Source organism: Phodopus roborovskii, unplaced genomic scaffold (assembly GCF_943737965.1).
Source record: "Phodopus roborovskii unplaced genomic scaffold, PHOROB, whole genome shotgun sequence".
NCBI lineage: Eukaryota > Metazoa > Chordata > Mammalia > Rodentia > Cricetidae > Phodopus > Phodopus roborovskii.
This window is the reverse complement of record NW_026125059.1, coordinates 20403747-20420761: the sequence shown is the minus strand read 5'-3', so window position 1 is coordinate 20420761 and position 17015 is coordinate 20403747. Positions and strand designations below refer to the sequence as shown.

Below are 17015 nucleotides of genomic sequence, written 5' to 3'. Positions count from 1 at the left end.
TGGATGTATGCCCAAGAATGGTATAGATGGATTATGAGGTAGATCAATTCCCAGTTTTCGGAGGAAATGCCATATTGATTTCAACAGTGGCTATATATGTTTGCACACCCTCCAGCAATGGGAGGGTGTTCCCCTTGTTCCACATCCTCACCAGAATGAGCTGTCACTTGTGTTTTTTATCTTAACCACTCTGACAGGTGTAAGAAGGAACTAAAATTAGTTTTTATTTTTATTTCCCTGATGACTAAGGATGTTGAACATTTCTTTAACAGTTTCTCAGCTATTTGAGATTCCTATGTTGAGAATTCTCTGTTTAGATGTGTACCCTATTTTTAAATTGTATTATTTGTGTGTTTTTTATACCTAATTTCTTCAGTTCTTTATATATTTTGGATATTAGACCTGTATTGGATGTGGAGTAGGTAAAATTTTTTTCCCATTCTGTAGGTTTATCCTTTGTCCTATCGATAGTGTCCTTTGTCTTAGAGAAGCTTTTCAGTTTCATGAGGTCCCATTTATTAATTGTTGATCTTAGTGCCTGTGCTGTTGGTGTTCTGTTCAGGAAGTCATCTCCTGTGCCAATGCATTCAAAGCTATTTCACAGTTTCTCTTCTATCAGGTTTAGTGTGTGGTTTTATGTTGAGTTCTTTGATCTACTTGGATCTATTTGCACTCTTCTATTGCAGACATCCAGTTTGATCAGCTTTGTTGAAGATGCTTAGTTTTTCCATTGTTTGTTTCTGGCTTCTTTATCAAAAACCAGGTGTCCATAGGTGTGTGAATTTATGTCTTGGTCTTCTATTCAATTCCATTGATCAACAACATGTATGCTTTTATTCCAGTACCTTGCAGTTTTTATTACTAAAAATGTGTGGTACAACTTGAAATCAGGAATGGTGATACTTCCAACAGTTCTTTTATTGTTGAGGATTGTTCTAACTAACCTGTTGTGTTTTGTTTTTTTTGTTGTTGTTGTTGTTTTGTTTTTCTTTTTCTTTTTTTTTTCCTTTTTTCTTCTTTCTTTCTTTCTTTCTTTCTTTCTTTCTTTCTTTCTTTCATATGAAATTGAAAAATGGCCTTTCAAGGTCTGTAAAAAATTGTGTTGAAGCCGGGTGTTGGTGGTGTACACCTTTAATCCCAGCACTTGGGAGGCAGAGGCAGGTAGATCTCTCTGAGTTTCAGACAAGCCTGGCCAGGACAGGCTCCAAAGCAATACAGAGAAACCCTGTCTCAAGAAAAGGAAAGAATTGTTTTGAGATTTTGATGGAGATTCCAATGAATCTGCAGGTTGCTTTTGGTAGGATGCTGGCTATATTTTTATCATGTTAATTCTACCCATGAGCATGGGAGATCTTTCTATCTTCTGATATCTTCAGTTTCTTTCTTCAAAGATTGACATTTTTATCATACAAGTCCTCCGATTACTTAATTAGAGTTACCCCAAACTTTTTTTATATTATTTGAGGCAATTGTGAAGGGTGTTGTTTCCCCGATTTCTTTCTCAGTCCATTTGTCATTTGTATGTGGGAGGGCTACTGTTTTGTTTGTTTGTTTAGTTAATCTTGTATCCAGGCACTTCAATGAAGGTATTTATCAGCTCTAGAAGTACCTTGATGGAATTTTTAGGGTCACTTATGTGTACTATCATATCATCTGCACATAACAATATTATGACTTCTTCCTTTCCAATTTGTATCCCCTTGATCTCCTTCAGTAGTCTTATTGCTCTAGCTAAAATTTCAAGTACTATATTGAATAGTTGATTTGGAGCAGACAAACTTGTCTTGTTCCTGAATTTAGTAGAATTGCTTTGGGTTTTTCTCCATTTAATTTGATGCTGGCTATAGGTTTGCTGTAAATTGCCTATATTATGTTTAGGTAAGTCTCTTGTATCCCTAATCTCTCCAGAACTTTTATCATGAAGAGATGTTGTGTTGGGAGATGTTATTCTGTATATGTTTCTCATACTGGTTAATGAATAAAGCACTGTTGGCCAATAGGAAAGGAAGATAGGAGGGACTAGGAGACAAGGAGGAAAGAGGAAGTAGAAAGGAGGAGTGAAGATGGAGAGTGGGAGAAAGCAGTATGCCGGCCGGCTCCCCGGTAAGAGAAATACATAGATCAGCAGAAATGGGTTAATAATTAAGGCAGAGCTAGCCGATAAGAAACAAGTAACCGGGCCAACAGAATTATATCTAATACAGAGTCTCAGTGTGTTATTTGGGACTGGTGCGGCGGCAGGTGGAAAAACTGTACGCCTTACAATGTTGTATTTTGTCAAAGGCTTTTTCCTGTATCTAATAAGATCATGTAGCCTTTTTTCTTTCAGTTCATTTTTTTATGATGGATTACATTGACTGATTTTCATATGTGCTTGCATCTCTGGGACAGAGTGTACTTGATCATGGTGGATGATCTTTTTAATGTGTTCTTGTATTCAGTTTGCAAGTATTTTAGTGAGTATTTTTGTATCTTTGTTCATAAGAAAACTTGTTCTGTAACTCTTTCTTTGTTGAATCTTTATGTGGTTTGGGTATCAGGAGAACTATGGCTTCATAAAATCAGTTGGACAGTGTTCCTTCTGTTTCTGTGTGGTAGAATAATTTGAGAAGTATTAGTATTAACTCTTCTTTGAAAGTCTGGTAGAATTCCATGCTAAAACTGTCTGACCCTGGGCTTTTCTTTTCTTTCTTTTTTTTTTTTTTTTTTTGGTTGGAGACTTAATGACTGCTTCTACTTCTCTATGGGTGTTTTTCTTTCACTGGCTCTGGTTTCAGAGACAAGGTGTGTTTCTTTGGCTGACCATTTTACCCTGCAGTCCAAACCTTTATGGCTTTTAGGGTCTCCATTGAGAAGTCAGGTATAATTCTAATAGGTTCGTCTTTATATGTTACTTGGTCTTTTTCCCTTGCAGCTTTTACTATTCTTTCTTTGTTCTATATGTTTTGTGTTCTGTAAGTATGTACCTTGGTAGGCATCTCCTTATATGATTTTGTTGAAAATATTTTCTGGGCCTTTAAGCCACGATTCTTTCCCTATTCCTATTATTTGCTGTTTTTCTGGTCCCAGATTTTCTGGATTTTTTTGGGGGGGTTTCAGGAATTTTTTAGATTTAGATTTTTTTCAGATTAACTGATATGTGCATTTCTTCTCTTGTATCTTCAATGTCTGAGATTCTCTCTTCCATAGCTTGTATTCTGTTGGTAAAGCTTGCCTCTGATTTTCATTTCCAGAATTCCCTCAGTTTGTGTTTTCTTTATTGCTTTTATTTCCGGTTTCAGGTCTTGAACACTTTTATTCATTTCCTTCAACTATTTTTTTCTTGGCTTTCTGTAAGGGATTTATTCATTTCCTCCAATTGTTTGTGTTTTCCTGAATTTCTTGATTTATTTATTCCCTCTTTTAAAGCCTCTATCATCTTCATGTAATGGTTTTGCTTTGTTTTTTCCTTTTGCTTTAGCTCTGTTGGGATTTTCAGGGCCTGCTGTGGTAGGATAGCTGGGTTCTGGTGGTGACATATTGCCTTGGCTGTTGTTGATCATGTTCTTAGGCTGGCTTCTAGGCATCTGGGTTTGGGGTGATTATAGGTCTAGGTGCCAATTTCTGGGTTTGTCTTTGTTGGATATGCATTTTGTTCCTTGATTTCTGTTATTTCTTTGGACTTTGAGAGATTGTTGGCTCTGTGGTCTGTTCTACGTGTCTGCTTGGCTGGTATGTTCTTGGGGAATGCTTGCTGGTGTTGGAGGCTAGGGGTGTCTGGGAAGATGGTCTGTTGCAGCACTAGGGGTGACTCTGAGGATTGGTTCTAGGGGAACGGAGAGAATGGAGAATGTCATCCGGCAGGCATGGCCTGTGGCTGAGTAGGGGTTGGTCACCTTAGTTGGTGGCTGGACACAACGGGGGTCTGTGGCACCCACAGGAAGCATGAACAGGGGAGAAGGGAGGCTGGGTTCTGTTGCAGAACTAGAGCTATTAGTGAGCCTGTGGGTCTAGGGGAACAGAGAGTGAGTGAAAAGGTCCATGGGCAGCCTACCTGGTCTTCTGGCAGGCATGGCCTATGGTAGAGCAGAAAGTATCCACTCGAGTTGGGGACTGAGGCACAGCAATAAGATGGGGAGGGGAGGCCATGGGGGCATGGTCTGTGTGATCCACAGGAGGTATGGATGACGGTAGGAGGGCAGAGGCTACAGCTGGTGTTCTATTGCATCACTGCAGTCTGGGGGAGCAGAGGTATCTATATGTTTATGTATTTGCCATGGCTCGTACTCTTCATTAATGAGGCATCACGACATAGTGAATAGTGAGACCCAGTCTCCAAAACAAAGTTTAGAAATATTTTGGCCATGAAAGTTAAAAAAATAAAATAAAAAATGCCACACACACACACCCCATCTGCCTTTCAGGGGCTATAACTCTATGTACATGATTATATTATATTCTATAATCACATGTAATAACAAAGTATCATACAATTAAGTATTAAAAGCATAATTGCCTGTGCATTCTGCTATTCTCAGTTGTCCACTATAGTTCCTTGGTGGTGGTCTCATCTGTGTTTTTCTTCTCATGTGTGAATAGCTTCTACAGTGTGCACTCTGCAGTCATCTCTCTTTTATCAGACACAGCATTTCCCTCTAGTTATTCAGTTCAGTTTTGGTTAGTACAGTACACTAATCTTCTCTCTCCCTTTAACATTATCAGATGTCACGATAGTGGCTGTTTTAACATCTTCGTCTCCCAATTCTGTCATGTGAATTTTACCTGGGTTTCTTTGTTAGTTTGGATTTGTTTGTTTATTTACTTATTTGTGGTGCTAAGTGAGGACTGAGCTCAAGACCCCATGCATGTTGGGTCAGCAGTCTACCACTAAGCCATACCACATAATATAATACTCTTGAAGCAGATCTTCTTTCCCCCTTTTTACAGGTATGTGGTGTGGTGTGTATTAGCATGTATGAGAAGATTCACATGCATGAAGGGACCAGTGATTGATGTCAGGTGTCGTTTTTCTGTTGATCTTCTTCACCTTATTTGTTGTTTTCCTTCCCCCCACCCCCCGAGTCAGGGTTTCTTTGTGTAACAGCCCTAGCTGTCTTGGAATTCACTTTGTAGACCAGGCTGGACTAGAACTCAGAGATCCACTTGCCTCTGCCTTCCAAGATCTGGGATTAAAGGCCTGCACCACTACCACCAGGCTGGTTTTTTGTTTCTTTGTTCTTTAAATGTATTATTAGCGTGTATGTGTGATGGTGGGTGCCAGTCTGTACATGCCAGGACATGTATACATGTAGAGAGGTTGGAGAACAACTTGGAGTGATTCTCTCCTTCCACCTTTATATAAGTATAGGGGATTGAACTCAGGTTGTCAGGCTTGCACAGACAGCAAGCCCTTCTACCCCTGGGCCATCTTGCTATTCCTCTGCCTTCACTTTTGAGACAGGGTCTCTCAGCTCCTGCTGATGCTCATGGGATTGGCTAGCCTGGCTAGCCAATGAGCTTCAGGGGCCTGTGTGTCTCCACCCCCACTTCACTCACCAGCGCTGGGGGTTGCAGGCATGTACCAGAGTGTCTCACTTTTTCTGTGAGTTCTTTGGATCCAAACTCAGGTCCTCATGACTGTACAGCAGGCATATTACCAACTAGCCCTCTGTTCAGCCTCTTCAGGTCCTTTTAAGGGTTCTTTTTAAGTCTCCTAAGCAGGACTGACCAGCTGGTAGACTGCAGTGGATGTTGCTGTGTTTCAGGGGTGGGGCCTAGTGCTCTACATGCTTTCCTATGAACTGCTGTACCCTCCGAGCTCTTTCAGGCAGCTCCTTTCTGCAGCCCTGGTTGGTGCCCTGAGGCCTGGAAGGGCCCTGGGAGGTCCCTGCCCAGCTCTGTGTTCGGGTTCCCTGAGCTGTGGTCTCTAGCAGCAATGGTTTCTACAGACTCACAGCTCCGACTCCCCACTGCTCTGAGTCCTTGAATCTCCTGTGTGTGCTCACTCACTGTGTGTGCTGCCTAGGAACTGTTCTGTTCACTGCTGTTCTGTATACTTTCCTATTGCCCCACACTTGTCTTAGAAAGGGAGTGAACATAAAAATCCAACTCACAGTGTAAGCACAGCATATTATATTTTAAAGGTCCATTTTCTTACAATTCATTGCTGGTAGATAGTAATATAACACAATTGGTTTTTTTTTTTTTCTTTTTCTTTTTTAAAAAATTTAAATTAGAAACAATCTATTTTATATATCAATCCCATTTCCCTCTCCCATCCTCCCATGCCCCCGGCCACCAACCCCTATTCTATCCCTCTTCTGCTCCATAGAAAGGTGTAACGAGTAAATGGCATCTCCCATCAGAAAGGGTGATGCCTTCCATGGGGAGTCTTCAAAATCTGTCACATCATTTGGGGCAGGGCCTAGGCCCTCTCCTGTGTGTCTAGGCTGAGAAATTATCCCTCTATGTGGGATGGGTTCCCAAAGTCCATCCATATACTAGGGATAGATACTGATCCACTACCAGTAGACTGCCCGTATATTGCCCAGACCTCCTAACTGACACCCACATTCAGGGGACCTGGTTCCGTCCTATGCTGGTTTCTGAGCTGTCAGTCTGGGGTCCATGAGCTACCCCTTGTTCAGGTCAGCTGTTTCTGTGGGTTTCCCGAGCCTGGTCTTGACCCCTTTGTTCATCATGCCTCCCTCTCTTCGGCTGGATTCCAGGAATTCAGCTTAGTGCTTATCTGACAACACAACTCTTAAAGTATCATTTTATATTGAGCAACTTTGCTATGTCACCCACACCACCTGACCTATGGGGGGCAGTGTCATTCATCAGTCAGGTTTGGTGTAGTAGCAACTCCAGATCTCAAGAACTTCCAATAACAGGCTTTTCACACCTAGTGCCTCAGTAGTTGGCTACTAGAAGTTCTGCTGTCTGCTTGATTTATTTTGGATCTCAGGCTATAGGGGCAGAACTTAATAGGACATGACATTCACAAGGTGCCATTCACAAGGTAAAGGGGAAAACCCGTGAGATACAGTACATCTTTCAGTTACACGCACATCTTATTGGCTATAGAGAGTTACATGGCCATACGTAGGCTCTGCTGGAAAGAAATGTGTTTTAGCAGTTATATGTTAGCTTATGTATTGAATTGACTGTAGACAGTGTTTAAGAACATTGTATTGATCTCCTGAAATGACTGTTCATTGATAATGTGGATGAGTGTCCGCCAAAAGGTCCACCTGGGATAGATTTGTCCCTCAGGATGCTGTGTAGAGACAATAGCGTCTAATGGGACATTCTTAGGTCATTAGAGGTGTGCCTTTGGAAGTGATTGAGGCTTTTTAGCTTCTTCCTCCTACTTTCCGCCTCAGGGACTCAGGCAATTTTGCTCTACTATGTGTTAGCTATTACCATCTGGTGCCCTCCACCAGAAGAGGCCCAAAGCAATGAAGTGGAACCTCCAAAACCATGAAGCAAATAGCCATCTTTCCTAGAAGTTGATTATTGTCTCAGGTATTTTGCTGTAGTGGTGGGAAGCTGATTATAAAGGTATCTTGATCAGGCATCGGATTCATAGAATGCTGTGTCTGATGAAATGGTCTCATGTTTGGGGAGGTCCAAAGCACACATAGTTGTCATACACATTCCAGAGCAAATAGAAGTGATCTTGTACAGGATTAGCCAGGTTTCTTGCCAGGATCAGCATATGGTTACCAGTATCTTTTAAAGAACCCTGATCACCTCTTCAATTAATCCCAGAGCCGCCCCACCCCCAAAAAGGACTTTGCCTACTTGACTTGTCCTTAAATAATTTCCTCCTGGGTTCTGCAGTTCTTCTCTACCTTTAGAAAGGCTACTTCAGGGTAGTCTTACACAAGAGATTCAGTTGTAGCCTATAGATTTATATAATCAATTCCTGAGGCCCCAGAGGCACCTTGGGTTTAACCATACTTCTTGGCCCCTTCATCCCAGTCTTCTGCTCTTTGGCCCTGTGTCTTAGTTACTGTTCTATTGCTGAGAGATAGATATCATGGCCAAGTCATCTCTCTCTCTCTCTCTCTCTCTCTCTCTCTCTCTCTCTGTCTTTTTTCTTTCTTTCTTTTTTTTTTTTTTTTTTTTTTTTTTTTTTTGATTTATTTACTTATTTAATGTGCACTGGTGGTTTTGCCTGTATATATTCTGTGAGGGTGTCAGATCCCCTGAAACTTTAGTTACAGTGATGACATGCCATGTGGTTACTGGGAATTGAACCCAGGTACTCTGGAAAGAACAGCCAGTGCTCTTAACTGCTGAGCAATTCTTATTTAAAAAGAAATTAATTGGGGGATTGCTTACAGCTTTAGAGGGTTAGTCCTTTATCATCATGGCAGGGAGCATGGTAGAAGTATGGCAGTACTCACTCACGGTCCTGGAGCAGTAGCATCCTGATCTGCAGGCCAGAGAGAATGAGCCTAGTCCTGGCAAGGGCTTTTGAAACCTCAAAGCACCTCTCTTGACAAACTTCTTCCAACAAGGCCACACCTCCCAACCCTTTTAATCCTTTCAAATAGTGCTTCTCCCTGGTACCTAGGCGCTCAAATTATGAGCCTATGGGAGCGATTCTTGTTCAACCCACCACACCCTTTTCTCTGCCTCTGCTGTAGTTTCCTTTTTTCCTTCTGTCCCACCCACCATCTATCTACTGTGGCTGAGCAATCCTACCTTCCAAGGCACCCGGGTGCCTGGTTTCCACTGTGGTGCAGCCTACTCATCCTTTCCCTGGTGCACCTGCTCTCGCCCCTAAATGTGTGTCGTTTCCTTCTGTTCCCTCTTCACCTGTCTGGGAAACACAGTTCCAGGTCCTGTGCCCTGGCTAGGCCTCCTCAGTGCGCTCCCCCTCCCTTGTCTGTACCTCTGCGGCTGGACTCTGCCTTTCTCAGGCTGCCCCCATCCCTTATCTGCTTATTTCCGTTTCATATGGACCAACCTTCTCAGAAGCCACGAGCTGAGCCTTGTCTTTGCATTCTTGACTAGATGTCTGGCACCTGTTAGGTGTTTCATAAATATTTGAGTAAAGAAAAAATGAGCAAAGAAAATCATACTCAGAATCTGTGTTCACTACGGAAGTGTCTGGGTATGATAAAGAAGAAACTAATTAAAACTACAACAGGAGACACTGCTCTCACATCTGAGCCATACGTGAGCAGATCAGCAGCAGACGACCCTGCCATTGACCATAGGCACCCAGGTTGTGGACACCAGTTTTCACATTGGTGCTGGCATGATCGACAACTCGATGAACCCAGACAAGACTAAGATAAACTACTTGTCCTCTAGTAGAATAAATATTTCAAATAAAGTCGACCTAAGAAAGTCAGGCCAAACAGCTATTGATTGCTAAAAGCCTGAACTTGAGCCCAATGACTATTCCAAAGTTCACCTCCATGCAGCTTGCCTAAATGGTGATCAATACGCAATTACTGCCCCCTTTAAACACGTCCTGAGCTGCCTACCCAAAGAAGGCCTTTACTTTTAAAGTCTTTTGTTTCATGAATTTGCTTAGGCAGGGGAAAAAAGAGGGGCTTGGCTCAGTCAGGCTCTTTTGCTTCTAGTATTTTAGGCAATCCTTTGTCATTTGTGAAATGGTTTCAATGTATGCTCAACAGAAGCTGAAGGTGCCCTGGACAGCAATCGCCATTCGTTTCGGGATGCCTTTTCCTGAGTGACTAAACAATGAGCATTGGTAGCTCCATTTCCTAATTTCTGCCTGCTTGATTATCTGCCCTAGCCATAACCTCTGCAAATTTTGGCTTGTAAAGCAGGGTGCAAAAGTCTAACTGCAGTGAAAACAAGTAGGTTATTTATGTAGCCTCCTGCTAGAATTGCATCCTGAGACAGAAAATCCTTCCCAGTGGATTTCAGACCCTGTTTGCCTCCTCCTGTTGTTTAAATTTTCATATTTCTCTTACATAGGTCTTTCTCACCCATCTGCTGCAGTCGGGCATCTTCTTGTTTCTCACTTACACTACTGCCATAGTCTCTGACCTGTCCTCCTCGCCACTCCGGCCCCTTCATCCCTCTGCACCTGGGCTAGTGTCCACCTTCTCAGTAGCTGCCAATGGAGCTGGGGTTCCCCTAGCAGCACAGCAGGGGTCTGGTGTGACCACATTTGTGCCTACTGTCCTCTTCATCCTACCTTGTGTTCCCCAGCTGACACCAGTGCCACCACTCACCCTCTGCTGACAGGCATCCCCTGCCATTTGATACCTCCACTCGCTTCTCACAGATGAGCTGCTGTTTGCTTCCTCTTACCATCCTGAACATGATTCCTGTTGTTTTAGGCCTTTAAAATTAGTTTTACTATCCCTTCCTAGAATTTCTTAAAAACAAGAAACCTCCAATCTCTAATAGCAGTGTCTAAACAGGCCTGAGTTGGCAGTGGCCTTCTGTCTTCAAACTCAGTAGCCAAAGACTGTTTGATCATCTGTGGTGAGGAGAAGAGAGGTAGGGACATTGGTTGAGCACACTGATTTCCCCTTGTTGCTTTTCTCTGAACACCTTTGTGTCCCCTGGCTTCTTGCAGTTAGAGTCTAAACTGCAGAGCACAGTGACATCTTTCATCTTTGACAGGAAAGGTGTTCAGCAGGTATTGTAGAAGACCTAACACAGGTCCTCTTTACCTTTCTGATTACTTCATATTCATTTGGTCTCCCCAGGTGGATGCCACTTTTTGGAGTAGAAGCCTGTCTTTGTAGTGTAAGATTGTAGGGAAGTATTCTGCTGCTGCCTTTACATCTTAAAGGTCTCCGGAGGCCCATATGCTGGTGTCCTGAAGGTCTGGTTGTCAGCCTGCTGCACTGCTGGGAGATGGTAGAACCATGATGGGGTGGGTAGGGTCTCATAGGAAGGAGTAAGCCCTCTGAGGGTGTATCCTCGAAGGACATAGAGGGACTCCCAGCACCATCCCCACCTCTTTCCTGGCCACCGTGATGTGAGCAGCCCTGTTGCTACACTGTCCCATTGTTACACACTGCTTTATGTGGACCCAAGTGATCACAGAGTAAAACCTCTGAAACAGGCACCTGCAGAATACCCAGAGCTAACACCATACCTATTGGTCAATGAGTGGATACTTTCCTGCCAAGGTCAGCAGCAAGATAAAATGTCTTCTTAGGCATTGGACTGGGCAGTTAGACAATACTATAAAATTAAAAGACATCCAAGCTAGAAAGGAAAAGGAAGTTTTATTTGTTTGCAAATAACATGATCTTACAGTATAGATTTTATTATTACAGGTATTAGAACTAACAAAGAAGTTTGTTATAAGATCAGTATAAAAAAATTAATTATATTTCTTGTAATAAACAGTTAAAGCTAAAACTAAGAAATCATTTATAACAATAGTAAGAATAAAATATCTAAATAAATTTATAAATCTTTAAACTAAGTAAGTTTAACAGAAGAAGTATATTTTATTTTATTGGATATTTCTTGACACAGGGATCTTACTATGTAGCTTTGGCTAGCCTGAAATTCAGTGTGTAGACAAGGCTGGCTTTGTTGTAATCGAGATCTGCCTCCTGAGCAGGTATTAAAGGCATGCACCAGGCTCTCACCATGTAGACTAAACTGGCCTCAGCTCACAGATGTCTGCCCCCTAAGTGCTGGGAGAAGAGAATGTGTCACACTGCTTCCTGCAAGAAGCACACATTCAGAGTCAACTCACTGCTGTGGTTTGTGCCTACAATCTCAGCCCCTGAGAAGTGCAAGCAGGAAGATTAGGAGTTTGAGGCTGGGCTGGACTCAGAGCATCAGTTTTAAACTCTCGCACGTGAATGATACTGGGGCTTGTGAAAGAATGAAACTGGGCCCTTACCTCACATTCATAGTAATGCAAAAATACCAGAGGCCTAACTGTAAGAACTCTAAGAAGCAAATACTGGGTAAACATTTATGACATCAGGTGTGATACGGTTCCTCAGATATGAAAGCAAAAGACAAAATTAGACATATTGAACTCCATCAAAATGTGATGGTTTTTTTCTTCAAATGATAACTATTAAGAAAGAAAGGAGAGGGCCAGAGAGCTGGCTCAGCTGTTAAAAGCCAAGGTTCACAACCAAAACATCAAGAAAGTAAGGAAAGTAAGTGGCAGAATAAGAGGAAATGATTGCATCATGCATTTGTTGAGGGACTCAGAAGGCTTAAGTTCTTAAGAACAATTCTTAGAAGAGAATAGTGAAGAATGCTTACCCTGTTTAAAAATGAGTAAAGCATGCTGAGCTTGGTAGCAATGCCTTTAACCCTAGAGAGCAGATAGGGGTGGGTAGATCTCTGTGAGTTCAAGGCCAGCCTGTCTACATAGTGAGTTCCAGGACAGCTAGAGTGACACAGTGAGACCCCGTCTTTAAGATAACAACAACAACAACAACAACAAAAATCATTCAAATAAATAAATAAATGAGCAAAGCATCTAAGAGGGCATTGTCCTAAAGACAATACACCAATGTCCAAGCATACTTAGTGCTCAACTCTATTAGTTATCAGAGATGTGAATCAGAATCACAGTGATGGGCAGCAGTGGGAACACGTGCTCTCTGCCAAGCTTCACGACCTGAGTTTGATCTCTGGAACCCACATAATGGAAGTGGAAGACTGACTCCCACACATACCATGGTATGTGCCCCCCCCAACACACACACACACACACACACACACACACACACACACAGAGATTGCACTGTTATACCAACTAGGATAACTAGAACCCAGAATTTAAAAGCTTTCAAGGTGTGGAGAAATTTGAACCCTTGTCACTGCCCACGAGTATGTGAAATTGTGTGTCCACTATAGAGAACGTATGTAATAGCATTTGCTTAAAATGCCTAGAATAGGCTAGTCTGTAGAGACAGCATACATCTGTGGCTTTGTGGAGCTCAGGAGCCGGGGAATGGAGACGAGGAACAGTCAAAAGAGTGGGTGGTTTTCTTACAGGGTAGTAAAAAAAGCTCTGTGGTTGGTTGTGGGATGGTTGCATGTATGTGAGCACACCAATACCATTGAGTTGTACACATTAAGTGGGCTAATTAAATGATATGTATTATATCTAGTAAAGCTGTTACGGAAAAAAACAAAAGAAATGTTACACTTTCTGAAACCCTCAGCTGGATCAGCTTCTCTAGTCTTCTGATGCATTTCCCACAGAATTGTCATAGCAATTCATGTAGAAATTTGAATATTATCCTTTGTAGCCATACGATTTTATTCTTTAGCAGACATAGTGGGGCACGCCTTTAATCCCAGCACTCAGGAGGCAGAGGCAGGCAGATCTCAGAGTTCAAGCCCAGCCTGCTCTTACAGAGGGAGTTCCAGGACAGCCATGGCTGCATAGAAAGACCCCATGTCCAGAGAGAGAGAGAGAGAGAGAGAGAGAGAGAGAGAAATTATTTTCCCTATTCCAGATTCTGCTACTATTCTGTTTTTCTTGGGGGCTGGTTTTTTTTTTGAGCACACATTAAAAAAATCTAGTGCTTCTATGACGTGCCTTTTACTTGTAGAGAGAAGAAGATCTCCCGGAGTAGCGCCCTGAAGGTACTGGACCATGCCATGATTGGGCCCGAGGGCACAGACAACTGCCACAAGTTTGTTGACATTCTTGGCTTACGGACCATCTTTCCACTCTTCATGAAGTCTCCCCGGAAGATCAAGAAAGTGGGAACTACAGAGAAGGAACATGAAGGTAGGGTTCACTGCAAGGGCCCTGGGAGAGTGAGTCACACTGAGCAAGAGCAATTGTCTGCTTCTCTGTCTCCTGTTCCCTTCATGGCAAAGCAGCCCAGAGCCCCAGGGTGATGAGTGGCCTTGGTGGCCCCTGTCTGTGTTAGTTTGAATCCTGGAGGTTCCACTCCCTCTGGTCTGTATGAGTGTGTGAGAAGGTTTTGTGTTCGTCGCTGTAATTTGTGGTAAGGTGTCTCTCTGATGGAAGACCCTTTTGAAAAGAGTAATGAGGTGGCAACACATGTCACCTCCGGAGTGGTGCTTTCATGTATTTCTGTATTAAAGTATGATTCAGCCAACATCAGGAATTGCTGGAATAAACTATTTACAGCCCAGGTTCCCCTTTTTATGTTTCTCCTCCTTGATGGAGCCTACTCCTAGCAGAATGCCGCTGTGAATTGTGAGGCTGTAACCAGAGTAGTTACCGCCAGGCCAGTGTCTTCCTGCCATTGTCTGGTGGCCTGCTGCACCCCTCCCCCAGTAAATAGCTGCAATGTAATCTGGAAGGCCAGCGATTTATGGGCATTGACAGCTCCGCTGGAGGCCAGCAGACACTTGCTCCCGAGAATTTACATGGTTGGATGGCTATTTTAAAGTGCAGGAGGGTGCGGAGAGACAGGAAGCAGTGTGTGTGTGCGCGAAGAGGAGAGAGCCTGAGCTGCTAGAACTCACTGGGTCTTGCCAAGAGGAGCATATATTCCTGTAGTTTGGGTGACTTTTTCCTTGGTAATTGGCAGGGTTGACCTAGGCACCTGCATATCTCTTGTGTCCCTCACCCTCTTGTCTGTGTTTCAGATTGACTTGGCTTTGTCTCCCCAAACTTGGAGTGGTTGAAAGGAGGGTGGTGTGACCTGTCTTTAGAGATCGCCCCAGTGATCAGATCAACTCTCCAGAGGCAGTGGAGAGCCGAGAGGAGGCACTCGGAGACTGGGAACAAGTTAGAGACCTCATCAGATTCCGGTCAGATATTGACCAAGCTGGCTGTAAATGAGTTAACCCTGCTACCAGCCCCTTTTCTATCCCAGATGGAACTCAGCTGAAAGAGGCCCTGGGAGAAGAAATGAGGGGCCCTGGAAATCTAGGTAGTTCTGTAGCTGTCACTCTTCACTGCCTGCCAGGTGCAGTAGTACTGTGTCATTTGCATTTTCATTTAGGCCTCACAACCAGTGAAGATGGCGCTGCCTTTGTTTGTTTTTATGAGAAAATCAGCTCACCCAGGGACCAGTGTGAGTTTTTATGTGTTTATGTACATATGTGTGTGTGCACGTGTGTGTGCATTCGTGTAGAGGTCAGAGAACAACTTCAGGTGTTGTTCCTCAGCAGCTGCCCACCTTGTTCTCTTGAGACAAAAATCTCTCTATGGCGTGCGGCTCTCTTACTTGGCTGAGCCAGTGTGGCCAGCAGGCCCCAGGGATCCTCCAACTCTGTCGATCCAGTACAAGTACCACCCTGTTTGGGTTCTAGGGATCAAACTCAGTTTACCATCTGAGCTGCCTCCCCACCCCCACCCCCATCCCACCCCATCCAGATCCCTCCCTGGCCTGAAAAGTAAGGGAGTGAGACTAGTGAACTAAGTAAGAGCTGTGATGTCTGTGCCTTCAGATTCTGAGGTCCTACTTGTCAGCGCTGCTTCGTAAACCGGCCACCTCCTCACACTGCTGGCTGCTGCTGAGACACTTGGCACTGTGCTTTGAGCATGCATGGAGAGAAGGTGAAGGAAAACAGCCCTGAGCCAGCTCTTGTTCATGTGCAGGGTTCTGAGGAGAGGAAGGAGTGACAGATTCAGTGAGCAGCTGTTTTCCTGCTGAAAAATGTGCCTGGTGGCATGCTGGTGACAGTACATTGCCTTTAGAGTGCCCGCATTAGGAATTTGATAACATTATATTAGTGGGGGCAATGGCTTGGTAAGACAGCTCCTAGAAGGCATGATGGGCTGTAATGGCTGGTGAGGGTGAGCTGTGCATCCTACACACAGCGGCATCCAGAAGTAGAAGGGAGGCCCAAGGAGAAAGCACCACTCTGTGCCTTCTGCCACCCGCCAGCTGCTGTCCTGGCAAACCGGCCCATAAGCTTTGAGTGGTACGGGAAGGCCTAGGCAGGACATATCATGCCAGCTTTCTTTGTCCTGCCTTGTCCCCGGGGTGAGTCCTGTGCTCTTGTTGCTGTCCATGCCTGACTGGTACAGATTTGTGTGATACACCAGAGCACGGTAAGTAGCCTCTTGCCGTTAGGAATGTTTGTGACTAGGTCCTTCTCAGGCTTCCACCGTGCCCCTTCCTCTACTGCAGTACTCCACACTCATCGATTGTCCTGGCTACCAGTTAGTCATCCTTTCTATCCTCGGTTGGATGTCTCTTACAGGAAGAATAGGCGCCCCTGCACTCAGACAGATCCTCCTACTTAGTGGACCTTGGTTCTAAGACTTGGCCCCCTAACACTTGATGTTAAAGAAATCAGTGGGCTTGTCATCTCTGGGTCCCACTGCCTAGCCTGATGCTTGATGTGTAATAAATGCACAATAAATGTTTGGTGGCTGCTTCAATCAGCAACTGCCCTGGAAGACTTCACTGAGGTTAGGCATAGGTTTGATGAGCCTCTCCCGAGAACTGTGCAAAGCTGACTGCAACTCACATTGATGGTTGTCAGTGAGATATGCCTAGAATAAGGGGGTCTTTCATCCAGCTTCTTCTGAACTAGAAATAAGGGCGGTACTAGGCACATTGGATTTTGTCACACTGGCTTGGAGATGATAGTAGAGGTCTCTCTCTGTAGTTGTACTCTCAAGAGCCCTGTGTACACAGAACTTCATCATAGGTAAGGCCTGCCCAGGACAAGCTTCTTGCTGTGATCAGACTCCTAATTAAGCATAGCTGGCAGAGAGTTAGCTCCCCAGTCCGGAAGCTGCCTGAAGTCCCCCTTTTCTTTTTTTTATTAAGTTTTGGGCTTGTCACATATCCTAGTTGGCTTGAGTCCATTCTGGTGCAGTCTCAGCCCTGTCACCTCAGGACCTGTCCCAAACAACTGCAATGGCAGTTTAGCCTGGTGTGGTACTTGTGGCTTACTACTAATCTTGTGTGGTCTTGGGCACATTCCAGAATTCTCTCTCTCAGCCTCAGTTGCCCTGTCTATAAAATGATGAGGCTAGAATCTCCCACTCTGGTTACTTATAAGGACCAAGTGAAATGACACACTTAAGGGAGACTGCCATTCTGATGAGCCCTCCATCTGTGGGCTAGTTCCACCAACTGTGGATTGAGAATGTAACA

The 17015-nt window shown here is 43.9% G+C and overlaps 1 protein-coding gene across 1 annotated transcript in view; it reads left to right on the top strand.

Moving 5' to 3' along the window:
• Ctnnbl1 (catenin beta like 1) overlaps positions 1-17015 on the top strand; it is a 155381-nt gene that overhangs the window by 89226 nt on the left and 49140 nt on the right. Inside the window, exon 11 of the mRNA XM_051187661.1 lies at positions 13530-13711. Within this exon, the coding sequence (XP_051043618.1) occupies positions 13530-13711 (182 nt within the window). The remainder of the gene's footprint in view (positions 1-13529; positions 13712-17015) is intronic.